Genomic DNA, 27,458 nt, shown 5'->3' on the forward strand with positions numbered 1-27,458 from the left:
ATTAGCATTAATTTTAAGTATACTTTTATAGTGCTGCAAACAGTGGCAAGATAGTTCCTCCTCTCCCTTCTGTATTCACAGGTGAATCTAACCATAACACAGCCACATTTCAGTTTTATTGTCGTTAGGACACTGAAGAACATAACCCTGTGTTTTCAAGATTTTTTGATGTGAACCATTTTTAAAGTCTTTATTCAATTTGTTACAATACTGCTTCTGTTTTAGTCTTCTGGTCCCGAGGCATGTAGTTTAGCTCCCCTACCAGGGATCAAACCTGTACCCCCTGCATTGGAAGGTGAAGTCTTAATCACTGGACAGCCAGGGACATCTCTCTGTGGCTTTTTTTACCAGCATAGTTAAATTGTAATACGTACTGCCCTTCTCAAACAAAATTTCACCTATAACTTTGGGGGGGAGGGATCCCACATTTTATTTTGCATTCACTAGCACTGAAAAAAAAAAAAAAAAGTTTTGAAAACTAAATATTTCCCACTAGAATAAAATACCCATTTGAATTCAGCACAGTAAAAGAAAAATATGTAAACACAAACTTAAGATAAATTTAATGAAAGAAAACGTTTGTTACAGAAATTAACAATGCTTACCAGTCTTTAAACACCATACACATTATTAATATATATTGTATATTTCCAATCAACTCCATTCTTAGGCTCAATTTAAGAAACACAATTGTAACAGGTTTCATACAAAAAATACTTCACTTCTAAGAAAGTAGACAAACTGCACAAAAACAGTACATGTATAATGTGCATAGCAAGATAGCTTGAAGCATCTATGTATGGCTTTCTTTAAAATAAAACTATTGGGGGAAAAGGCCCATTTGGGACCTAATGTTACAGTTGACATATGTAAACTGTTTCACATCTTTTAGGCACTTGCTAACAATAGTGTTCAATCCCTGAAAACTGAATTTATATAAAAAAAATTATACATCTGAAATAAAACCCCCCAAAATAACATGGGTAAAGTCTTATATACTCCTTTTAAATTAAACAATGAGTTTTATTAGTGCATGCACAGAACTAAATTGGAAGAAAATAAACATTTTATCTCAAAAACTTTCTGTGCAAAATTTACATAACTGAAAGGTACAAAAATATGTACAGGTTTAAATTCTTTGTCATATACAGAAGAGAAGCCCTGAAGTTTTCATTCAATGAAAAACATCGTAACACTTGTAGTAACAATGTAACAAAAATTATATAGTAATTTTTTAATACAAGAACCCCATTATCCAATGATCCAACAAAATCTGATCCAAACTTACAAAGTGAGAAATTTAAATCAATGATTCTGTTGTCATGAAAACATTCTTTTTTAAAATTCTACCTGTTGGGCATGTCCCTTCAGAATCTGTCCTGAAGTTTTATGCATTGTCACTGAATCCACTATTAATGCTTCATTTCCAACTGCAAACAACCAGTACATAATCTGCTTTGGGTTGTCAGTCATACTGAAACACTGCTAACAAAAAATGATTTGTCCCAATGTGGACATATTCAGACACTAATAATAAACACAAAAGTATGATTTACTTTGTTAATCTGCTTCAAAATATTGATTCTGAGGAGTAATTTTTAATTTTCGAGAAAAGCCATTCCCTTGGAAGTGCTTCTATGTTTCACTCTTTTTAAAGGGATGGCAACCAAGAAAAAAATTGGCCACTTGGTTTATGATGAGACAACTTAAATCAAAGGAATGGAAGGGTGAGTATAATCAAATTCAGAAAAATATTCAGGTTCTTTAAATGAACTTCAAACTAGATGAAGAGAGGTTAATTCTTCTCTCAAGACTGCCCATCTATTGCAACACGAGAGCCATTTAGAAAAAGAAAATCTCCTTGGAAAGGTGTTCCACTCAATGACGTGTGAGAGCTTACACGGAAAAAAGACCTACTCATCAAAAACTTTTACCAAGCATCATGAGGTGTAACTGTAGTGAGTTAAATGTATTCTCAACGGAGCCTAGTTACCTTCAAAAGAACTACATCTTGCAGATGGAGAGTAAGTTCTTTACCTAAGCTCTCTTAGAGTATCTTCATCAATGCTGAGAAACTCCTTCAGTTGCATAGTGAAAGAGCTCTCAACCTTTTCAGAGGAGCTACAGTCATCAAGATTCATAAGGCTAGTGGAAGAGAGGGAATGGGGCTGTCAGCTGCTACTCTCTACTAAGAGTCACTAAACTGGGAAAGCTGTTTCATCAACATTTTCTTTAGCCCTAACTTCCCCAAAACACATATTTAAAAAAATTAAATCAAGGTAAATCTGTGATTAGTTTCTTTAAAAACTAATGTGCACTGACAGCATTTTCAAATGCAACACTGAAACTTTTGCTCGTCCGTGAAATACAGCTAACTTTTAAATGTTTAATTTTGGTGCTATACTGAAGTAAAAAATATCTGCATGGAGTAACCCAACTCACTATTTTCTTCTAAGGTAATTTTACTTTTCCTTGGTAATTATTCTAACACGTTCCAATCACGAGTAGCTTCCATTAAATGCCTCTGTCCATGACCAGCCCAAGCATCCTGATTGTCAAATACTCTACCACAAAACCAACAGTTAAATTTAGCCTTCAGAATATTTTCAGAGGTAGTTTTCACAATCTGATAATTGTTTTTGCTTGTCTTTTTGAGAGTTAACTTTAGCACAAATCTTTCCTTCACAGAACTAACAGGTTTAAATGTTTTGTGCCTCTTAGGAAAATCGTCGTAAGTTGTTTCAGAAGGGTTACAACAAACTGGTTTCAGTAAAGCATCGATAGTTCTTTTTGACAATGAAACCTTAAGAACACGTCCATTAAATTTAGCAATAGTTTTCATTACATTTACTACTTCTGGGGAATCTGCATCAGGATGATTCAAAACTACAACTGGTTGGTTTCTCCTAGGACATTTCACGAGCTGTTTGGAACTAAAGGGGAAAAGCCGCAGAGTTCTGACTGTATCTTTTGAAAGCCTAGGTCTGTTGAATTCAAATGACTCAGGGATACTTTCAGGCTTTGCTTTTTCTTTACACTTTCTGTGTAATGCTTTTTTTCTTGGAGGTTCTTGGTAACTATCTCTACACTTGCGTTTACAGTTTCTGTTTCTAGATACAAAGGCAGTTTCAGAATCTTGACTTCTTACACGACTTTTTATTCTTGAAATTTTTCTTTTCGAAGTCTTTTTCTTATTGAAGTTTCTCTCAACTGTACAATTTGTTTTACACCTTAATACCCTGGCCTCTGAATGGTCGGTGATACATATTGGCTCCTCAGAAGATTCTGGGCATGTTGCAGTAGAAGTTATCACAATTTCATTTGCTGGCATCATATCATCTAGTAAGAAGGGTAAGGCATCTCTAGAAGATTCTGGCTCTTTCTGCTGTCCTGTAGTCTGGTTAGATGGTACACTGTCTTTCTGCAATGAGGATCCAGTGTTGCTTACTGACAGATTACTAGCAGCAGTAACATTTAAAACAGGGTTAAAAATTTTCAGCAATATTTTTTGTGGTGTTCCTTCAGGTTTCTTTGGCTGTATATTTTTATAGGAAGTACTATTTTGGACTAATTTAGGTTTAAGCAGCTCAGTCTTATTTGGCATCACACACTTTAAAAAAACAGCTTGTTTGCCATCAGGCAAAAAGGTATAAAGAGGTGGTTTTGGAAAAATCTTGTTCTGTGGTTTTACTGAATCTGAGATATTCAACTTAGTGCCCTGATGTTCAGGTATTGTATTATGAGTAGGAACAGCTTTCACTGAAGAATTTGCTGGCGTTTTAATAATGTAAGGGCCTTTTAATGACAAAATATTTTCTGGGCTACTTTTCATGCTCAAACAGTTGCCAATGCTGGAACAAAGTGCAGGGGTCAGACAATTACTGTTTGGTTCTACTTTTAAAAGAGGTGCTCTGGAAGGTTCCTTAGTTGTAGTTCCACAAGCTTGAGTACTCTCAGTTTTGACAGCAGAAACACCTTCAAGTTTCCCATTATTAAATGTTAAAATCATCCCTGGTTTCTTGTTTAAAAGGAGAGAGGCAGGGATACCTTGTGTATTAACCATTGGAAGTGGTCTTGAAACATGTAATCCAGGCTTGTTAGCGAAGTGCAAGGGTACAAAAAAGCCTTTTGGAGTCTGAACAAATACAGCCTTTTTTGGTTCTGAATTTAGTGGATTCTGCACATATAAAGAATGTGTTGTGGCTCGTAGTTTGTCTTTTACGAGCTGCTGTGTAATTATTGCATCTGACTGAGTCTTAGGTAATGTGCCAAAACCAGAACTTCTAGGGGTCTTCTCTGAATCTCTCACATCCTGTGACAGCATTTGCTTTTCTTTACTGCTACAGTTTAAATTCAGATCATTTGTAGGCACATTAGTCCCCATACTACCAGACAGAATCGGAAAGAGGCCTTGTACTTTCAAGTCTTTTGAAGATTCAACTATTTTGTTTTCTCCTCCATGTTCCTGAGAAGACTGGGCACACTGAAGTGGAACATCTTTATCTGGACTGTTACTAGAGTCTTGTTTTACATCAGGCTTTGCTCTTAATACATCTAGAAGTAACTGGTTTAGTTCAGGTGGCAAAAGTTCTGATGCCTGCTGGCTCTGGAGTGAGAAAACAGATGTGATCCTAGGCATCATAGGTGACTCAACGTTAGAAATGCCATCCCACTTAGGCTTTTCAGTCTTGCTCTCTGAATTTTGATTTTCATTAGTGTATAGGTTCTGTCCATCAATGTTCTGTCCTTTTTCTAAAACACACTGTTCTTCAATTTCAGCTTGTGTTTTTGAAGTTCCATCTTTACTATTTAAAAGACTAATAGATGCTAACAGGCTATCTGGGTTTGAGCTCTCCTTCCTCACTAGTGATAAAACTGACTCACTTAAAACTGTTTTGCTGGATGAAGATTCTCTTTGAGGGTTTTCACACATTGCTGTTCCTGAAAATCTACGACGTTTATTAGAATTATTCACTTTTGAGTAATTATGAAAAGGTAATGATCCTTGATTGGAAGATTCAACAGGTAACTCAGAGTTGACATAATTAATGCAATAATTATGCATATCTCCACTGTTGTATGAATTTGGTTTGGTAGTACAGCTGACTTTATCTGGACTTTTAACTGTAGTACCTAACACCTCAGGGTGACATTGAGTAATATGACTTCCCCATAAGTCAACATTATCTCTTGTTTCTACTTTTGTGGTCAAATTCACTGATGCTGTAATCAAGTCTGACTCTATTGGCGAAGGAGATACACCTTTTTCATCATCCATTGCTGGAGTAATATTACTTGTCTGAGATAGCGAAGCCGTTTCTTTTTCTGAAATTACTTTCCCTGAAAGTACAGGAGATGAAGATGAAAATGGAGGAGTTGCTTTCACGTAAACTGTGTCATTTAACTCAGTTGGTACTCCTGTTAAAAATGCAGTGGTGTCCAAAGTCTGGGGCTGCAAAACTGCAGTACTATCCCTTGCAGCACCTAACTGTGAGCCTGGTAAATATAAATTCTGTTTATTGGTAGGCAACAGTTTTATTACAATATGCTGTTTTCCATCCACCATCTTGAAGCCCATAAACTTAGCACTGTAGTTAGCAGGAATTGTTATTCTGTTGTTTTTTACCATTAACACTGTAGGTCCTTGTACAGCAGTCTTCAAGAAACCTGAAGTAGAATTTGATCCCTCTTGAGCTCCATTACATTGTCCAGTGGACAGAAGAGTTGGTTTTTCCGACTCTGACTCAGCAGGTTTATCATTATTCTCACAGTATAGTCTTTCATCCTTTTCTTCATTTAAATGTTCCTGAACAAGATGGCTTGGGTTTTCAGATGTAGCCTGTGTTCTGTTCACTTTTTTAAGCACTTGAGTATTTTTTTCTATACTTCTGTCACTTGCATTGTTGATTTTCTTACGCTTCCAAAATGTCTTCCTTGATGCACCTACTTTGTATCTTTTCAGTATTAGTTTAAGTCCTGCCGAAGACTTCGCCATTCTTTTTTCGTATTTGTCCTTTTCCAGTTTTTCTTTCGCATATAAATGTTCTTTGTGCAAAGTTATAACATGTCTTACAAGGTGCTCTCTCCTGGTAGCACCATAGCTACAATATTGACAAGTGAAGGGAAATGTACCAGAATGAATATAAAGGTGCTTCTGAAGCTCTCCTTTGGTTAAACATATATAATGGCATTTACCACATTTATAAAGGATTTCATTGTGTCTATGGATATGCTGAACAAATGTGCCAACATCCTGGGTAGAGAACTCACACTTTTCACATTTAAAAGTACCATTTACACAATGTGTGGATGAAAAATGCTTTGTTAAGTCTAATAAAGTATATAACTTCTCATTGTTACAAATGTCACATTTTACTAAAGTGATTCTATGAGTTCGTCTGTGTTGTTTAAATACCTGGAAGTCATTTGCTGAAAAACTGCACATCTCACAAGGATAGGAAGGTAATTCACCATGGTGCCACATTTGAAAGTGTTTCTGCAAATCATTTGGGCTATACCGAGTGCTATCTCGGCACTTTAAACAACTGAAATTGAGTATTTTTGCAGACATTTTTATACCTTCGTCAACTCTCTCAGACTGATGAAGCAACATACACTCTTCTACAGAGCTTACGGTCTTTACAGTGATAGATTTTCTTGCAGTCTGTGGCTTATGCTGAAATAATTTTCTGTATTTGTCAACTTCATGTTTCAATAGAACTTCATTTGGAATATTTATCTTCGGCAAAACAATTTTCACATTTTTTAGTCCATAATGAAAACTACTTTCTGAAATGTTTGGTTTTAGTTGGTTCTGAAATTTTGGTTCTGAAATTTTTGCTCTGAGAGTATCAACTACCTCATTTTTCACATCATAATCTTCTTTTAAAGTATTTTGTTTTTCATCAAAAAATAAATGTTTCTGTTCAGATGGCATGATTTAAAAATAAAACAATTCCAATTCTTTTTTTCCTGAAAATTCTTGAAGTTACTTGTAATTTGAACAGGAAACAATAATGTGCCGCAACATCTTCAGAATACCAGGATTTTCCCCACATTAACTCACCTAAAATTAAACAAAGAACTGAAGTTTTCATCACAGAAGTATCAGTAAAGTTCATTTTAAGTTCATTTTGACACAAAGTAAGAAGGCTGATCAAATAAATAAAAGATATAAAAGACCTGTTAAGTAATTTAAGAGTAGCTTACCAAAAAGTAATAGTCTGAAGTAGAAATAACACTAATCTGGACCTCAGGAAATACAAGCTTTACTTTTGGCTCTGCTCTGTCACACTGGGCAAGTTTTGACTTCTCTGCACCTCAGTTTTCTCATCTAAAGAAAACCACAATTGGATAAACACCTTTAAGCTCTAAGATTTTATATTAACTTGACACTATAGTTTTTAAACAAGATTTTTAAAATCTCAATAAGAGACCCCTATAAACTTAAGTTCCACTTACACACATGGTTCCAATTATACACATATACCATTAACTTTCTCAGTTACTTAGTTGACCCTATAGCTATTACCTTGTGAAAATTTCAGCAGACTTCTCTGTAGATTTTCTACTTCCCTAGTGCCTCAGGGATAATTATGTTTAAAATAAAAGTTTCATTCATCTAACAACAACAATAACAAAAAGACTTTATCTACTCTCTCAAGTTATCATGACTAACTGGTTAAAAAAAGAAGAAATTAAAAGGAGGAGCACATTTCCCTGGGGGTACTCCTAAATCTACTTACTACCTTTCTGGTTCCCTACCATTTTGGCTTTTTTTTTTTTTAATCCCTAGAACTAAGGCAGATGGCAGCAAGGAAAGTCCTTGGCATTTTAGAATGTACTCATTACCATCTGCCTCCATTAATTTAAAAATTGCTGGTTTGCGTTACTCTAAGCAAATCTCAATCTCTGTGTTTTAGTTTCTTCATCTATAAAAAAAAAAAGAAAGAAAATTACCCCTAACTATGTAACAGTATCCTGTAAGGTACCATATAAACTGTAGCTACCACCATTACTGTATGTACTTACCATGTATAAGACATTATGACTCAAGGTGCAGAGGACAAAAAACTATAGAATTAAAAAGATATGACAGGGATTTCCCTGGCGGTTCAGTGGTTAAAACTCCAAGCTTTTGATGTACAGAGTGTGGGTTCAATCCCTTGTCAGGGAACTAGGATCCCATATGTTGCATGGTGCAGCCAAAAAATAAATAGATAGATACCACAATATATTGCTGAGAATGGAATCTGAGCACCAAAGGTTCAGTAGCAAAAATATCAAATGGTGTATTACAAGAGTTATATTTTCTTACTTTCATGTTCTTAAATATGTATATGACTAATAATTAGATAAGCTAAAAAAATAAAGTATAAATCACAGTAAGCTTCATCCATAATGTCTATCCAAAGGTCTCACCTTTAAATTCCAATTAATCTAAGTAACTAGGAACTTCACTGTTTTAAAAATCCTTCACTGAGGGAATATAATTAAAAGTTACACTACATAACTATTAAGAGGCCCTTTGACTATTTCTCAAACTTAAAAATTTGGTTGTGTCTAAAAAAACACCTTCAGGATTTTTCAAATATATATATATATGCTAACTTGAAAATGAATTCATTAGAAGCATTTGAGTTTACTGAAATTTTTTTTTTACATACTATTCCTAATACAGTAAAAAATGTGAAACTTTTTACTATATTATTTAAAGCTAAACGTAAAACTTGTTCTTCAAAAGTGAGAAAAATAATAAAGGACTAGAAAAAAGTTCAGTGATAACCTGGTGGATACTTCACAACAACTAAGAAAATTCTCTACAGAGTGTCACATTCTCAACAGTGACAAGCATCATAATCCACTATGGTGTTTTCACTACGCCAGAATCTGAGCATAAATATATGAAACTTCTTAAGCACACTGAGTAACGATTCTTCCACATTTGCCAGAATATCGTATTGTGGTCATTCTGGACTATCGATACCCAGGCTTTTCTATTTCTATATATAATCAAGAGGAGTCTGTATCACAGGTTTCATTACAAAAGGCAAATTGCTTCTTATAGTATATGTTACATGTCCAAAAATGTATATGTAATGCTAAAAAATACATATTTTGATAAAATTTCTAAATACCATCAACTTCATTTCAAAATACGTATATAATTTAAAATTTTTCTCAGGAAAACACATATCCCAAAGTTTGACAACAAGTATATGATTTAAATAATTCAATCAACTAATACTAAAAACAATTTACTATAAATGTGATATATTTTGATGAGTGCTATTGAGAGATTCCAAAAACATGGCTGCCACCCTTAATTGCAGCTTGTAATCTAAAGGAAGAGGGAGGGCATATACTTATGCTAATACTTGGCTTATTCTGAGTTGACCATCCAGCAATAAAATAGGAAAATTTAAAAGCAGAAAATAAATAGGATACATGGCAGCCAAAACAGATGTCACATAGTTCACCCATCAGAGTGCAAGTCCTTTCCTCAAAGACAAAACAATGCTGAAAAAAAGAACCCCCTTATTAAGACATCCATTTAGCTTTTATTTAAGTCTGATAACTGCTAATAAATTAATGTTGACTGTAATTATTTTTTATATTTAATATATGGCATGTATAATCTGGCACTAATAGAGATTAGTATTTTACATATCTTGGGGTTTATGTGTCCTCAAATTTTAAGTTTGGAGAATCTCTTTTGTCTTCAACTATGTTCAACCTGTTTTATGTGAAAGCAATCAAACACGATAGATACCTGGTAACAAATTTTATGAGGACTGCCACCTATGGGGAGAAAATGTGTTCCATTTTAAAAAAAAGGAAAGGAATTTTATTATAATTTTAATCTTTCAACCTATTAGCTAATACTCTTTTCACTACAGACCACTCTCTATCTCACCAACAAGGATTACTGATTTTAAATCCCTTATTTAAATTACCGCCTTCTACATATGTATTATTATTTCATTAAGACTTGACCAACATCTTCTCAAGCCTTAAAATAATACTATTTGTTTAAAGTATGACTGGCCCTTTAAAAAGTAACCCAGAGTGTTTGCTGCATCAAGATGGTAACTCAAGCCATTTGATGGTCTTCCTCTCCCAACTGCTCACTGAAATATAAACTAAAAAATATAATTTAAAAAGTTCTATAAAACATCAAGAATCTAAAATATATTCCATACAGATGCCACAAGGTCTTTGGAAGGTAAAGGTCCAGAGAGAGAAGAGTGAAAACAAATGCTGATATAGCAACCCTTTTAAAGCACCACTTTCAAAGAGGAAGCACACTTCCCTGGTTGAATGAAGGACAGTCATTCAACCAATATGCAGTAAGTGTCCACCATGTCCTAAGCAGGGAAGTATCTATTCCAGCCACTCCCTCTCCTATACATACCTTGGGAGAGACGTGAGGGCTTGAGAGGAAGCTTGCGTGAAGCGCTTTGGGGTGACAGAAGGCTCCAGCTCAGGTATGGGAAGAGAACAAATCCAGAGCTTTGAGCTGGGTCCAGAGACCAGACGGAGTTGAGAGTTGCTAGCACCAGCTGTCAGGAGAGATGTAAAGAGGTATCATTTTTGAATAAATATACATCTTCCTAAACCCATGGCCATCTTGTTCTGTTTAAGAGTGCTACCCTTCCTACATGTAAGTCAATTAGTATCTCTAAGCTGTCAGAAAAAATTATGTCAACTTTCCTGACTCTGTCTAACCAAAAACACTAAGAACATCTTGGTTTATTCGCCAACAATACATCTCAGCTCCCAATGCCATCAAAAAAGATAGCCAGCAGAAACATCACTGGATGCAGTAGCTCAAAAAAGGGAAAATGATCAAGACACTCAGAGAAACCTCACCCATTCTCTCATCCAGCATGAGAAACATAACTACAGTTAAAGTTACTGCAGGAAAAAGGAGAAAGCTTTAATAAAAATAGCAAGTAATGACTGGCAATCTCAGTAAGACCTGAGCTAGGATACTGAGGGGAAAAAAACAACACAACAACAACAAAAGTACTGCCAAGAAAAAGAACAAAGTAGATGGGGGAGAAAATAATGGTTTTGAAAACAAGAGGAAAAAATTACACTTGAGTTATTGCTTTTTTTTTTTTTTAAGCCTTGAATTTTCAAAATCAAAGGCTCCCCAAATGCCAGGCAAGATTATTAGTGTATAAGAAAATAAAACTCAATATCTAAACTTATTCTAGTAAAATGTTTCAGTTTAAAAGGTAAAAATGAAATTTTACCAAAAAAAAAAGGTGGAGAGGGAGTTATCTAAAAAGATATTCCCAACACCAACTTAAAGCAGACAACAATATTAATCAGACATTTTACTCACAATTCTAAATGCTAGAAGACAATGAAGTAACAGTTTTAGAGTTCTAGGGAAAATAATTAACTCACGAATTAATTCTACAACCAGGAAAACTCTCAGATATAGGAGAAAAACACAATTTTAGATATGGGAAGATTCAGAGAATACATTACATATATACTTTTCTAGAAAGAAGTTTTAAGTAAATATCAATACTTCAGCAAAAATGAAATTTGTCAGAAAAAATAACTATAAATAAATAATGTGATATAGAAGTATCTGTCAACTGTAACATCTACAAAAGAGAAGTAAGTATAATTTTTTGGTAAATACAGTTAAGAAAAATGACAAATACATAAGAAGCCCTTAAAAAATAATAATGGGAAACAGAAGTGACAACAACAACAAAATTCTAGATACTAGAAAGCAGATAAATAGATAGTAAATGACCTTACAGGCTTAAGAAAACAATCAGGCAGACAGAGGCGGATACTAAGAACTAATCCATTTTATACTCTGAATCTTCAAAAGACTTAGGAACTGGCAGCACCAAGTAACTCTGAGATGGGAAGAAAAGAGGAAGAGGAAGCTAAAACAGAAATCTGGAGAAGCTGCTTGAGTTTTGGTTGGATGCTAAGATTCTCTTCCCCACTCCATCATGCTAGGTTACTGCTATTCCCCCACCACAGAAGTCACAGGTATTCTCTGCAGAAAAGTAAAATGGAATTTCTGATATACAGGGTACCAGCAGGCACCACACCAAAAGCTAGAGGATTAAATGACCATATACATACGAGACACAAACCCCATCCCATGCCCCAGTTAAAACAGGGCTAAAACACTGTTACTAAAAATGTGGTCTGCTGATAATACATGAGCCATTTGTCACCAGTCCATTCCAATATTTGTACAGAAACTGAGAGTAAGCATTTAGAAACTAAAACAGCAATTTTACAGTGTTAAGTCTGTCCAATAAAAATTTGGACTTGTTTGTATGCTTTCTTTTTAAAATTTTATTTTCTGGTAAGAGATATACCATGATATACTAACGATAGGAATAATCTGACAGAACTTTCATAAAAACAGTTTGTAAAAATATATGTATTTATTCTAAACATTATAATTTCATAAAATAATATAAACATAAATATATCTACATCCACATATATGCCTGGGGAGAAAGTACTTTAACTTCCGATTCATCCCTAGAAATCTATCCAAAAAGTAATAATCAGATGTTCATAGGAGCACTGTTTACAAAATCACAACACTAAAAATAATTAAAAGCCTACCAATAAATAAATAATGGTATTTCTATTCAATGGAATATTCTTCAATTTTTAAAACAACATTGTAAACCCACACTTAGTAATAGGGAAGACACATTAAGTGAAAAAAAAAAATCAAAAGAGTAGCCATATCAGGATTTAATTTGTTCAACTGTTAACAGATGGTAGAGAACAGATGAATAAACAGACACATGGAGCCCTAAAAACTCCAAGAATATATACATAAAAAATGTTTACAGTGATCATTGGTTATCCTTGGGTCAGTGTTTCTTAAAATGTCCTTGGATTACTGTGGCCTCCACACTGGCATACTTCCTTATTATAGCACAAGCAAACAGCCTAATATCTGGATGTAACAAGAATGATTCCAAGACCACACTATTATGAAACCTGAAGAAAAAGCAGCATGAATCCATGAAACTTTTGGAATTCTCAGTGCAAGTGAGGTTGAGGTAAACGAACTAAGTTTTTCCTGAACAAACTCAAAATGGTAAACTTGATACCAATAAAAAAATTGAAGAATATTGACACTAAAGGTAGACAAGAAGTTAAAACAAAACAGGTATTATTCAACATACTCCTCTTATCAACACAGAAGTACCCAATCACATCACTTCAGAAAAGACTGTTAACAGTTACAAAGCTAACGGCAAATGTAATACTCAGATAATGAAGAACTATGCTATTAGATGTCACTGTTCTTCATAAATTCATACTATGAAATTTCTTTTAACAATTAATTTGAGAGCCATAAAGTTATCTAAAAAAGTAAGTAAAGGGAGCTGGCACCACCAAAATAGTGGTTATATATGCACTGTTGTTATACAAAAAAGTTGTATGTATTTTATATAGAAGACAAGTGGTATTTAATTAATAATATGATTCCTGATCTAGGTATACTGTTAAAAGAATAAAAATTATAACATCAATCTAAATTTGATTTTTTTCTATATACTGTACAAAGAAATAAACAACAAGTATAACGTTGAACTGTTTTTGCATTAGTTAAGTATATTATTCTTTAATAAAGCACTGGTTTTAATCTGACAAAATTTTATCTATTTTTATTTTCTTTTTTGGTCCTCTCATTAAGTTTTGATTTGGTATGGAGAATTTGTAAAATCAGAGAGGGTACCTTCCATCATTTCATCTGCTCTGGAATAATTCACTAAACATGAGACTTGCCCACTCTTTAAAATTACAGACTGTGCAAATGTATCATATGGGCCTGGGGCATCTTTAAATTTTAGACATTACAATCTTTGCAAGTTCTTCAATGGGATTTTTGAGTTTTCTACTGCTTGAATTACTTTTGGTAGTTATGTTTTCCTTGAAAAAAATCAATTTCCTTCATATTTTAAAATATACTCCCCCAGAAAACTTACTTTTAACAATCTATCCTACAGAAATAAAAGCAAAACATATAAATATTTATCTTAAATGCATATCTTAAGCACTTAAATGTCCATGAATAGGAAAATGACAAAATAAATTATGGAATATCCACATGAAAACAATATAAAGAATGAGGTGCATGTATTGAATTGACTTACATATTTATTGTGAAATTTTTTTAGTTTTCAAAAAAGGAAGTTGCAGATTAAGGCATGTAATATATTTTTAAATTAACAGGTAAGATCCTCATTTTTCACATCAGAAGGAAAGATCCTATGAGTACATGCCTGTAAACAGACAACTCTATAGTAAAGATACCCTTTAAGCTAATGATAACACATTAAAAATTTTTTTTTAAGTAATGACAGCAGAGCAAAGCAAAACAAGATAAAACAAAACAAAAACAAAACAAACCAAAACAACAGGGAAGTAATCATCAGATCTCCTAAGTTCAAAGTTCAGTAGCTCAGTCGTGTCCGACTCTTTGCGACCCCATGAATTGCAGCACTCCAGGCCTCTCTGTCCATCACCAACTCCCGGAGTCCACCCAAACCCATGTCCATCGAGTTGGTGATGCCATCCAACCATCTCATCCTCTGTCGTCCCCTTCTCCTCCCGCCCCCAATCCTACCCAGCATTAGGGTCTTTTCCAATGAGTCAACCCTTCGCATGAGGTGCCCAAAGTATTGGAGTTTCAGCTTCAACATCAGACCTTCCAATGAACACCCAGGATTGATCTCTTTTAGGATGGATTGATTGGATCTCCTTGCAGTCCAAGGGACTCTCAAGAGTCTTCTCCAACACCACAGTTCAAAAGCATCAATTCTGCGGCGCTCAGCTTTCTTCACCGTCCAACTCTCACATCCATACATGACCACTGGAAAAACCATAGCCTTGACTAGACGGACTTTTGTTGGCAAAGTAATGTCTCTGCTTTTAAATATGCTATCAAGGTTGGCCATAACCTTCCTTCCAAGGAGTAAGCGTCTTTTAATTTCATGGCTGCCATCACCATCAGCAGTGATTTTGGAGCCCAAAAAATTAAAGTCTGACACTGTTTCCACTGTTTCCCCATCTATTTCCCATGAAGTGATGGGACCAGATGCCATGATCTTAGTTTTCTGAACGTTGAGCTTTAAGCCAACTTTTTCACTCTCCTCTTTCACCTTCATCAAGAGGCTCTTTAGTTCTTTTTCACTCTCTGCCATAAGGGTGGTGTCATCTGCATATCTGAGGTTATTGATATTTCTCCCGGCAATCTTGATTCCAGCTTGTGTTTCTTCCAGCCCAGCGTTTCTCATGATGTACTCTGCATATAAGGTAAATAAGCAGGGTGACAATATACAGCCTTGACGTACTCCTTTCCCAATTTGGAACCAGTCTGTTGTTCCATGTCCAGTTCTAACTGTTGCTTCCTGACCTACATACAGGTTTCTCAAGAGACAGGTCAGATGGTCTGGTATTCCCATCTCTTTCAGGATTTTCCACAGTTTATTGTGATCCACACAGTCAAAGGCTTTGGCATAGTCAATAAAGCAGAAATAGATGTTTTTCTGGAACCCTCTTGCTTTTTTGATGATCCAGCGGATATTGGCAATTTGATCTCTGGTTCCTCTGCCTTTTCTAAAACCAGCTTCAACATCTGGAAGTTCACGGTTCACGTATTGCTGAAGCCTGGCTTGGAGAATTTTGAGCATTACTTTACTAGCATGTGAGATGAATGCAATTGTGTGGTAGTTTGAGCATTCTTTGGCATTGCCTTTCTTTGGGATTGGAACGAAGACTGACCTCTTCCAGTCCTGTGGCCACTGCTGAGTTTTCCAGATTTGCTGGCATATCGAGTGCAGCACTTTCACAGCATCACCTTTGAGGATTTGAAATAGCTCAACTGGAATTCCATCACCTCCACTAGCTTTGTTCTTTGATCTCCTAAGAACCTTGACTAAAACCTAGAGAGTAATGTCACTACAAGTTTTTACTGAGATCTGCCTGTATTCCTGCCCTTGAATTCTAGGAAATTCTGTATCATTAATATTGGGTTGGACAACAAGTTCATTTGGGTTTTTCTGTAAGATGTTCTGGAAAAACCTGAACAGATATTTTGGTCAACCCCAATATCATTCCCCCTTTTCAGCTGACGGGCTTCCCTTGTGGCTCAGCTGGTAAAGAATTCACCGGCAATGCAGGAGATCTGGGTTTGATCCCTGGGTTGGGAAGATCCCCTGGAGAAGGGAACAGATACCCACTCTAGTATCCTGGCCTGGAGAATTCCATGGGTCCATGGGGTCGGAAAGAGTCAGACACAACTGATCAACTTTCACTTTCACTTTTCAGCTGACACTAGTGTAAACTAACTTAAGCTACTAGGTATTACTTGTAACCAAAGGTTCTTAAGACTTTAAGTTAACAGATCAATGTTGACTGTATCTATTTCACAGAAAGGTAGATTTTATGACAATCCTTTAGAGAGTAGTGGGGCTTAAACATGTAAGAAAGGAGCAAAGGTTATCAAGTCTAGAAAAACAAAAAAGAAACATTGCAAGAACTGTAAAATCTAGATTATAGAGAAAATAGGAAGGTTAAGTTAAGAGGACCACAGAGGACAAATCTGAACTTGAAATGAAAGGTAACAAGGAGCCATTCTTGTCAGTTCATGAGCAGAGTTACAAAAGCAGTTATTTTAGAAATAGTATAGAATGCTACTAGAAAACAGAAAGCAAAATATATTAGAGGAAGAGAGTAAAAACAGAAGGGAGAAAACTAAGAGAACTAAGTGACAATCCAAATAAAAAGAGAGGAACCAGAGAACTGGCAGTGTTCACATACACTAGGAATCACATAGTAGGTACAGAGAAACTTTTAAAAAGATGATTCCCAAAGTAAAATGCCAAGGATAAAGACTTAAGAGTGAATCAAAAGAACCATTCCTAGAGAGTTTTATTTTCTGTAACAGATTAAAAAGCAAAGACATTCTACAGTCTTCAGCTTTAGTGTAAACGTATTAAACAGGAAGAATTTATGTGCTACTTACAACATTCTAGTTGCTTAAACATTAAACAAAGAACTAAAAACCTCTTGAGTTTAACTGACCCTATTTGTGATTCAGCATGTAGCTCTGTAACTTGTCACATTACACAGTTAAGAAAACTACCTAGTCATTATTTTTTAAAACTACTGTATTTCCTGACTTAATTGAATTTTTTTCTGCAGAGATAACCGAGTACAGAATGGTCATATAACTATGCAACTAGAGATAGAACCAAGAGCATGCAGCAGGAGAGCTTACTGAAAAATGTAAAGTTCTGCCTAAAAGGAACCTAGAACACACAAAAAACTAAAACTCTTATTTTCAAAGCAGGATCTATTTTAGTGTCTTCAAAATAATAACTATTATCTTTTCATGACTTAGAACATTTTGGGCTTACTCTTTTTGTAGCTGTTTAAAGTTTTTCAAGTTTACCCCAGAAGCTAATGCCTATCATATTTTTAAAAAGTAAAAGATTAAATTTTGTAGAAATTTATATTGAAGTTGGTTCCTTTCAAATCATTGTGGCCTAATGACCTTCTTAAACACAAAAAAAGAGGGGAAAAAAAGGTTAAGTATGCAAATGTGATCAAGTACAGATGGAGAAATACTAAAAATGCTAGTGTACATATGAGCCACATACCACTAAGGTAGGCTGGTGACATTGGTATATAATGAAGGAGTTTAAAATAAAACTTAAAACACAGAAGCAGTTCCTGGTTCAGATGAATCTTATTTCTTATTACTCTCTGAAACTACAACTGCTCACTGAAAACACACACACACACAGCCCAATATATATGATGCTTTCTGCTCCCCTACATATCCACTTATCTTTACTTTATGTTCATACTGTTTCCTGTCACCAGGCTTGTCATCCTCTTCTCTGCCTCTTCATTCAACTCTGGTCAAACCTCTTTTCTAATTCTACTTTCTACACGGACATGAAATCTTCTGCAACACACACCGATCTCTCCCTTCTCTGAATATCCATTTAAAGGACAGCCACTGTGCATCATTTTACTACAAACTGTTTTATAGTTACATCATTTCATTTTCAACTTTTACCTACCAAGATAACTTATAAGCTTCTTAAAGACAAGTTCTATTTCATATTATCCCTCACAAAACCCAAGAAGATTGGGTACACAGGGACCTAACAAATTCTAATTTGTTTATTATTTTCTTCTCTCCATCCCCACTGGCATCATCTTAGCCCACTGTCATCTCTAACTTGGATTAAAATGATAGTCTTCCTAACTGGCATTCATGCGTCCCCCCTGCCCATCACCCTTCTCTGAACCCCTTCTCCACAATGGAGCAAAAGTGATCTTACTATAAAATAGATCATGGTGTTCTCCACTTAAAATTCCTTAGGGGCTTCCCAAAGCACTTAGCAAGTAAAATACAATCTCTTGGCCAAGGCCTGCAAGGAACAGTGACATACGGTACTGGACCTCTGTCTTCAACTTCATCTACACCACTCTCCCCATCTGTAAATATACTCCAGGGCTTCCCTGGTGGCTCAGATGGTAAAGAATCCACCTGCAATGTGGGAGACCTGGGTTCAATCCCTGGATTGGGAAGATCCCCTGGAGGAGGGCATGGCAAGCCACTCCAGTATCCTTGCCTGGAGAATTCTCATGGACAGGAGGCTGGCAGGTTATAGTCCATGGATTCACAAAGAGTTGGACATGACTGAGCAACTAAGCACACAGCACAAGCCACCATATATAGAAAGTCTCTCAGTTTCTCAAATACTTGTCTCCTATCTTTCTTATCTCAGGCCTTTCTCTGCACCTGCTACTCCCTGCTTGAAACAGTCTCTCTTCCATTCCTCAAATGACTAGATTCCTCTTATCTTTTAGGCAGTTCAAATGTCACCATCTCAGAGAGGCTTTCCTCAACCTATAAGCCATTCCTTCCTCAAACAAACAAACAAAAAAACTGTTTTCTATTTTAGCTCCTCGTATTTATTTCTCTATAACATTTTCCCCTCTGGAAATATTTTATATATTTGTCAATTTATTTCCCATCTGTCTCTACCACTGGAATAAAAGCTATGTAAGTATATGGACTATACCTGTTAGGTTCTTGGCCATATGACCAGCATCTTGTACAGCGCTGGACTTGCAGCTAGCACCAAATATGTGCCAGTCTTTGTTCTAAACACTGGGAATACAGCAGTGAATGAAACAGACAAAAATCCCTCCCCTCATGGAGCTAACACTCTGATTATTTAGATAATAAACAGTGTAGGTAAATCATATAATACAGTCAAAGGTGACAAGTGCTGTGGAGAAAAATAAAGCAGGGAAGGAGAGGCAGAACCAAAGAATTCCAATTTTAAATACAAAGTCAGGGAGACCTCACTTGAAAAGGTCTTATTTGAGCCAAGATCTTAAGGAGTTGAAGCAGATAGCATTCTAAAAAAGAAAGTGCCAACATCCTGAGTGTGCAGCATGCATAACACGTTTGGGGAATAGCAAGAAGACAGTCAGTACGATGGGAACAGAAAGCACCATAGGGAAAGCAACCAGAGGAAGATGAGGTCAAAGAAACAATGAGGAAAGCTGCTGGAGCATTTTGGGTAGAGAAGTAACATGAGCTGAGTCGTCTTTTAAAAAGATCACTCTGGCTGCTATGTTAAGAACATGGTATTTGAGAAGGAGGTTAAAAACAGCAGCTTCTCAGGTAGCTCTACTGGTAAAGAACTTGCCTGCCAAGGCAGACAGATGTAAGAGAAGCAGGTTCGATCCCTGAGTCAAGAAGATCCCTTGGAGGAGGAAATGGCAACCCACTCCAGTACTCTGGCCTGGAGAAACTCAGGTACAGAGGAGCCTGGCAGGCTGCAGTCATGGAGCCACATGTCACATGGAGTCACATAGCATACACACAAAAACAGTAGGAAGGAGATCACTTTGGAGATTATTATACTACAACTACCCAGGTAAGAGATGGTAACTTGGTAAAGACAATGATGCAATGGTCAGATTTTGAACATACTTTGAAGATTGAGATTACAGGATTTGCTAACAGACTAAATTTGGTCCACGAGAGAAAGAAACACATCAAAGATAACTCTGAAAGTTCTGACCTCACCAACTGGAAGAAATGAGTTGTTCTTTACTAAGGAACGATGGTGTGAGGGTGGTAGGTTTGGAAAGTATATCAAGAGTTTGGTCTTGGCCATGTAGAATCTGAGACATCTAGCTGACATCCAAGCAGAAACTGGAATGTATAACTGAATACAGAGCTCTAGGTGTAAGATAAAATTAGAAGAATTATTATTAGTGTGTGTGTATAATGTGCACGTGTGTGTTATTTTTACATGTAGAACTAAATGAAATCACTAAAGGATAAGTAAAAAAAGAGAGCAGTCCAAGTCCTTAGCCTTGAGATATTGTAACATTTAGAGAAAAAAGAGAAGAGCTGGTATGACTGAAAGAAATGAGCAGTGAGAATGAAGGTAAATTAGGAGACTGGTACCCTCAAAGCAAACTGAAGTGGTTCCAGAATCATAACGATCAACTCTGTCAAATAAGATGAAGACTGAAAATTGACCACTAGACTTTATGTCAAGAGTGCTGGTGACACTGATTAGAATGGTTTCAACTGGAGTTATAGAGAAAGGCTCACAAGTATTAATTTAAGAGAAAATGGGAATAGAAGCAGAGATGTAGTACAGATAACTCTTTAAAGGAATTTTACTACAAAGAACCAAGGAACAGAGGAGTTGGGAGTTTTCTGTTTGTTTTTTTAAAGGTAAAAGAAACGACAATATTATTGCATGCTTATAAAAAATGATCCAGAAAAATTGTTAAAATCACTGATGGAAGAGAGAAAGAAAAGAAATGCAGTGGCAATGTCCTTCAAGCTGCAATACTTTGGTTACCTGATGCGAAGAGCTGACTCATTAGAAAAGACCCTGATGCTGGGAAAGATTGAAGGCAAGAGGAGAAGGGGACAACAGAGGACGAGATAGTTGTACGGCATCACTGACTCAATGGACATGAGTTTGAGCAAACTCTGGGAGATGGTGACGGACAGGGAAGCCTGGCATGCTGCAGTCTATGGGGTAGCAAAGAGTTGGACACAACTGAGCAACTGAACAATGAACAAGAACAAAGTAATGTCCTTCAGTAAGTGAGAAGAAATGTAATCTAGTGAACAAGTGGGAGAGTTGAACTTAGAAAAGAATAAAGATAATTCATCTACAGTTACTGGAGAGAAGGAAAAAGATGTCAGCAGGTGGGTAGATGTTATTGTGAGAGGTTTTGGAATGAAATGTCTCATTAAGTCTACGATAGGGGTTGGCAAACTACAGTCAACAGTCAATTCTGGCCTGCTGCCTGTTTTTATGAATTAAGTTTCACTGGAACACAGCCACATTCATTCATTTACATATTGCCTATGGCTGCTTTGGTGTTACACAGCAACTGATATGTGCAACAGAAACTGTATGGCCCATAAAACCTAAAATATATACCACCTAGTCATTTACAGCCAAAGTCGGCCAACCCTGGTATACTAGAATACAACAGCATTTAATAAGAATGACACATTAACCTATACATCATTCCTAATATCTGGAGTAATCAAACATTAATTCCACTCCTTATCTCTTTTCAAATGTTCTCATAACTACTGCTACATTAGTTTTGAACTAGCTTTATCTCTAGGGACGGGGTATGTTTCACCACTGTACTAAGGGATCTTTCAAAAAGGAGGCAGTAAGAAGAAATAAACTAGTTGCACATAAAACAAAGAACAGCACTGCAGGTTCATTACTTTTTTAATTTTCAAGGTAGATGGATGGATTAGCAACAAGATCTTTTTCATGACAAATAAATGTACACCCACTTGAATAAACTTATTTTATATTTTAGCATCACAAAATGGCATCACACTGAAAGAAATACAAGCATTTTACTCAAAGAAAGCCCCACTTCAGTAAAAAGAAGCAAAATGTCTGCCTGGCTTTCCAAATACCTCATATATAGGTTTACCTAAAATAGTCAGCCTTATTTCCCATTATCTCTCCTTTTCCCAAAATACAAATTGTTACTGTCAAACCAATCTCCTACCCATCTCGGATCAGCCCTAAATCATTCCATCTGTTCTTCAATTACTCTTTGTGTCTATCAAAACCCAATTCATAAGTCAAAATCCATTTGAAATTATACCTCCTTCAAAAAACTTTCCTAGATTGAGCCAGCCCTCACTAACTTTCTATCAGAATTCAGACTTACAACCCATACAACTGTGTGTTCATTTATCCTTCTAAGCTGTTTTGTGTTATGTTTCACATACATCAATCTGGATGCCTTAACTGAACCAGAAGCACTCTGAAGACCAAGACATCCTCTTATACTCATATATTACTAAAAAGCTAAGTACAGCATGGATTATTCTCAACACATGCTTGTTGATCTATGTAACCTATTACATAAAAATGTGCTGTATTAGAGAAATCCCACAATCCACTCAGTCTAGTATGTATAATCCTCACCTACACAGGCAGGTGCACATACTTGTACATACCACTATGTACTAAATAAATATTTGTAGGTTGAACAAAGGACTAAATACATGTACACTGAATGAATGCATGCATGTATGACTAAAGGATAGCTCTTAAAAGGTAGAGGAAAAGGGCAAATTGTGGATGGATATGAATGATCAACTTAAAGTTACAGATCTTAAATTCCTAAGGGCCATATATTCATCAGGATGTTTTCTGCTACAGTCCAATTCAAACTAATTTATATGCAGAATTTTGGCCCCAGGGACTGGAAAGGACACCAAGCCAGCAGACAGAATCAAAAGAAAACCACATATCTGATACCCATCGTTCCTGAGACTAAAAGTAGTACTATATCTTCATCTATCTCCCATCTCTATATGGCTTCACTTTCACCTACTACAGATGGGATTCTTATATACGTGGGAAAGAAAGTCACTAGCATCCTCCCAGATTAACAATGTTTGAAAAAAGGGATCACCTTTTCCCCGGCATTCACACATCAATTTCAAATGATTTTGATTGGCTCTGCTTGAGTAACAGGTAATCACTGTTGCAACAAGGATGACTGGGCCAAGTTGTAAGACTGACTGATAAGATAAGCCACCAACTACTCATAACAGGGAATGGATGATTCCCAAATGAAGAGATACTGAGCTGATGAAACAACATACATGCACACACACACACACACACACATATATATATACACACATCTTCTGCCAGCCATAACCTCCAACAACTAGCAATTAATTAGGAATTGGTGATGACTTTACCATTATTTTGAAACTATTTGACTTTCCAAAATCCAATATAAATTTTCAGCTATTAGTACTTCTTGAAATGAGACCCATGTGAAACCCACTTAATTTTCCTAAGCTTCAAGTCATGAACCTGCATTCCAGTATTCCAACATCTGTTTTAAGCAATCATACTAATCATGATCTTAAAATTTTAGTCAGATTTTGTTCACAATTTTTAAGTTCAAATAATTCAAATCATTTTGGTCAGTCACCATACAGCAGTCTCTTATTCATTATATTTGAAGCTCTCATTGTTCATCACGTTACTTTTTCTGAGTAGTTTGGCTCATACCTAGAAAAGAACACTCTTGGCACTCAGTATTTACTTTCTCTACTCATGAGCAGCATAGTATCCATGTGAATCTCAGATGGTAAGAGAGCAAAAAATATCATATAAGAAGAAACGACACAGGTAAAGGAACATAAATGATAACCTGGTATCATTTACACCAGAGTTATAGTTATAGGTGTACATCTGGTGAGGAGAATTGTATGATACTGTGATATCCCAGAACCTACTGAACACAAAACAGTAAGAGGCACCTGTGTTTCAACAGATAGATAAGCCATGTTTTTGTAAAAGGGTACGGTATTTTCCACTGAGTGCAAAACGTTCCTTACATCACTGCAGATTTGTTGGTAGGTATTTTTCCTTCTTTTTGTCCATACCAGGATACTCAGATGACTGTTTCCAGGAAACAAGCCTTAACTCTATAGTGATTCCTAAGTCCCTTTTCTGACTCAGAATGTTGATATCATTAATCACAATGCAAATATACAGTAGATAATTTTTCTTTGGGTGCATTACTTTGCACTTACTAGAACAAAACACAAACACTCTTCTGACCATTTATACAGCTTCAAAATATCTTCCTACCATATTTATCTCCATCATTCATGACCCAGGAACCCTGTAACGTCATCTTTACACTTAAAAGGATGATAAGAGTTAAAATCATCTTTAGATTTCTAATGAAATATTAAAACTTCAACTATGAAAAAACCTACTTTTTTTGCTTACATTAACATGAAAACCCATGTGTATTTTATACTTAGGCCAGAAATAAAACTATATCTTAGGAAAACTCATATAATTATTCTATTCAGTCTAATATTAAAACATATTAACTTACTACTTAATAGATTGTACACTATAGTACTTCAATCTTCACCATACCTCTTTCTTCAAGGAACAAAAGGCACACAATTTAATGCTTGGACAAAGCCACAATCAGGAACAGTGATCAAAAGAAGAGATGATATCTGGAAATGAAGACCGAAATTTTAAAACTTTGCAAAAACAGTAAAATGTTCTTAAGCTTTTGATTCAATTATGCTTCATAGTCAACATAGGTATATAAATTTGGGAAAAAAAAAAACTCTCTGCACTTAAACAACCTATCATTGACATTCAGTGCTAACATGTCATAAATTTACAAAAGTCACAAAACTCAAAGCTTAGAAGGGAGCTTAAAATCAATCCCATTCATTATCTTCATTTATTACATTATCTTCATTTTTTACATTATCTTCATTTATTACATGGTAGGGAAAATGTCTTGTCCCAACTCACAAAGCAAGAATTAGAATCTGGATCTGATTCCAACCCCGATATCCTTCTGTGACAATGCTACCTCTTAATTCTCATTTCTAAGGTCCCAAGAAATTGCTCACCATCTGAAGTCAATACCCCACACAGAACCAGAATACTCATAGCCTACACCACCTGGGATAAGATAATTGAGAAAATGTTCGACTTTAACTCTTTTTTTTTGTTTTGTTTATTGTGCTTTGCCAAAAACTTTTAGGAGAGTAACTGAAGGAGACTGGGAAATGTCCAAGTCTTTTACCACTAAAAAAAAAAAAGTTGTATTAGGTGATCTACAGCACACAATGCTTCAACATGAACAATTACAAACAGAAAAATTAACAGTAAAAGTAAATTAAAAGAGCAAAGTCAAACTGCAGACTTATTCTAAAATATATCCCCTCTGGAATGTTTCAAGATATAAAAACTTTGAGAATCACAATACACCATACTGCTACCAGAGAGGATAGGAGAGGATCTGAAGTGTGATGATAAAAATTTCAAGCATTTAAAAGCTCATACATTATCAATGTGCACAGCAGATATTTACTCTGGTTGCTGTCCTTTTATCCTTCCCTAAAAAGACATAAAACCTTCTGAATTGATATTTATATTTACTTCCATGGCAACAATAAAGAAAAATTTGGACGTGCAAAACAGGTTAGATACCTACATTTTCTCCCTCTCCACACTCTTGTTAATTTTCTAAATCTGGAACTCATTTACAAGAATTTTAACAAAAATCAACATGGTCTACTATGCTTACCGTCCTCGTGAAACGCTAACCCCCTGAAAATATTAATATAAGGCAATGTCTTATTGAATTTCAGGAAAATTCCGTTTTGCTGAAAGGTAATGAATCCACTTAACTGATTTGCAGTTAAACTCTGAAAGACGTTAGGGTATCTCATTGAATCAATTTAAGTGGTTGCTAAATGTTCAACTTGAAGACAAAAACTTTAGAGTACACTCAAGTCAGATCCCTTCCTGCCTGAAAAACAATTCAACTTAATCAGTACACTAGGCCCGAAACATAGACGCTCAAAGTTAAGAAAATTCTCACCGATATACAGTTTGGTGGCATGTTTCATCACTGTGACAACCGTACAAAGTTCAACATTATTATGTATTCTTTAAACATTGACTTATTTTTCTATAGTTTTTTTTTAAGTTTTTATAGCCAAACATATCCAACGAATGTTTTCGCTAATAGATCACAAACACTAAATGCTCCCAACTTTAAACCTTAAAAAAAAAAACTGAACCCTAATTTTTGCACTCAGAACTAAAGCTACCTTATCTGCTTCAATGGTCTATTTAAGAGTTATAACATTTACCTTATATACAGTCACCTTATATATTTTCAATTACCATAGTCATCATCTAAGAAGACTGTCTACTTGACAATGAGGACTATCATGTTAAGAACAGACTCAAAATGGACCCTACAAGTAAAAAAGCCAGTTACAAAGAAATCCATCTGCCACTGGGTGTGGTTGGGGTCTGCACGGAAGAGCGCCCTTGGCCAACTCTGGAGAAGGGAACGCGCGCCAGAGAGGTGAGCATATCTGGAAGAAAAAAAAAGACCTCCAAAGACCACAAACTGAACCCACAATGGGGAGCCGTCGAGTCGGGCTGCCTTGGACCTGCGAACCTACAGCTCGAAGCGTGCAGTCTGAGGGGTACCCATGCAGTCTCCACCAGTCCCGGAACGCGCCGAGTAGGTGCTTCGAGCGCCGCGCGCCCCGCTCAGTCCCAAACACCGCGCCCGATCCGCCCCTTCCTCCAGGGCTCGGCTACCCCTCGGGCGCGCGGAGGCACACTGATCCGCCTTCCCTCTCCAGCTCCTGGACTGTGGGAGAATGCGGAGTTCAAAAAGCCCCGACGTAAAGCAAGCCCAGGTAAAACGCTGAAGATTAGCTCTGGGAGGCTGCAAGAGCGCCGAGTCAAAGGACTGACTTCTCTAGAAAAACTTTGCGACAAGTTAGGCGGAAGCGCTGAATGGCCGGGACTATTTAACAGACGCTTCCTATCACAAGAGGCGGAGCCCCGAGCGAGTTCGTGGGGGCTTTGCAGCCCCCACAAACTCGCCCTTTGCCCCCTGACTGTTTCTCTACAAGTCCCGGCATCCTAACAGGCCTGAGCGGCCCCGCTCACAGGGAATACCTGTCGTGGTCCCCATTGCCTGCGAGTCCCTGATGGCGGCCATTATGCTTCCATCCGGGTATTGCCGAAAAGCCGATCGGAGCGCTACCGGGAGCGCTTGCTGCGGCGGAGGGATCCGCTCGCACCTGAGTCGAGCGGAAGAGGACGGAGGCCGGCAGGGTCCGCCCTTCACCCTGGTTAGACTAGGCCACTGAGCTGGGCTTGCCGCTGACCTTTCTAATTAAGCGCGCTTCCCGGGTGCCTCCCACACTAGTGGCTCGCTCCCCCTTTGGCTCACCAGCAGCTGGAGAGAGCCTACTGCCAATGGAGTGAGAGAGACACGTCCACTCTGTGCTCTTC

General features: G+C 36.5%; 1 protein-coding gene across 8 annotated transcripts; it reads right to left on the reverse strand.

Annotated features, from left to right (window-relative positions):
• Positions 1-540: 540 nt before the first annotated feature.
• On the reverse strand, positions 541-27,185 carry ZNF518A (zinc finger protein 518A). Of its 8 annotated transcripts, none has more exons than XM_081551064.1 (5): positions 27,120-27,185; positions 24,543-24,628; positions 10,415-10,562; positions 7,210-7,333; positions 541-7,066 (listed from the first exon to the last, which is right to left on the reverse strand). In XM_081551064.1, the coding sequence occupies exon 5, from the start codon at positions 6,935-6,937 to the stop codon at positions 2,480-2,482; it is 4,458 nt and encodes a 1,485-aa protein (XP_081407190.1). In that variant the 5' UTR covers positions 6,938-7,066; positions 7,210-7,333; positions 10,415-10,562; positions 24,543-24,628; positions 27,120-27,185; the 3' UTR covers positions 541-2,479. The 8 variants fall into 8 exon arrangements, with proteins under 8 accessions (XP_081407190.1, XP_081407205.1, XP_081407211.1 ...); XM_081551079.1 differs by lacking the exon at positions 27,120-27,185 and adding an exon at positions 26,612-26,934; XM_081551085.1 differs by lacking the exon at positions 27,120-27,185 and adding an exon at positions 26,567-26,934.
• Between the last annotated feature and the right edge of the window lie 273 nt (positions 27,186-27,458).

The sequence above is a fragment of the Giraffa tippelskirchi genome, chromosome 2, assembly GCF_054371585.1.
Source record: "Giraffa tippelskirchi isolate mGirTip1 chromosome 2, T2T-mGirTip1v1.2.pri, whole genome shotgun sequence".
In the NCBI taxonomy this organism is placed as follows: domain Eukaryota; kingdom Metazoa; phylum Chordata; class Mammalia; order Artiodactyla; family Giraffidae; genus Giraffa; species Giraffa tippelskirchi.

What these genes read in the sequence shown, in the direction of transcription:
- ZNF518A (XM_081551103.1), bottom strand. Translation starts at nt 6,937, where the DNA reads ATGCCATCTGAACAGAAACATTTATTTTTTGATGAAAAACAAAATACT.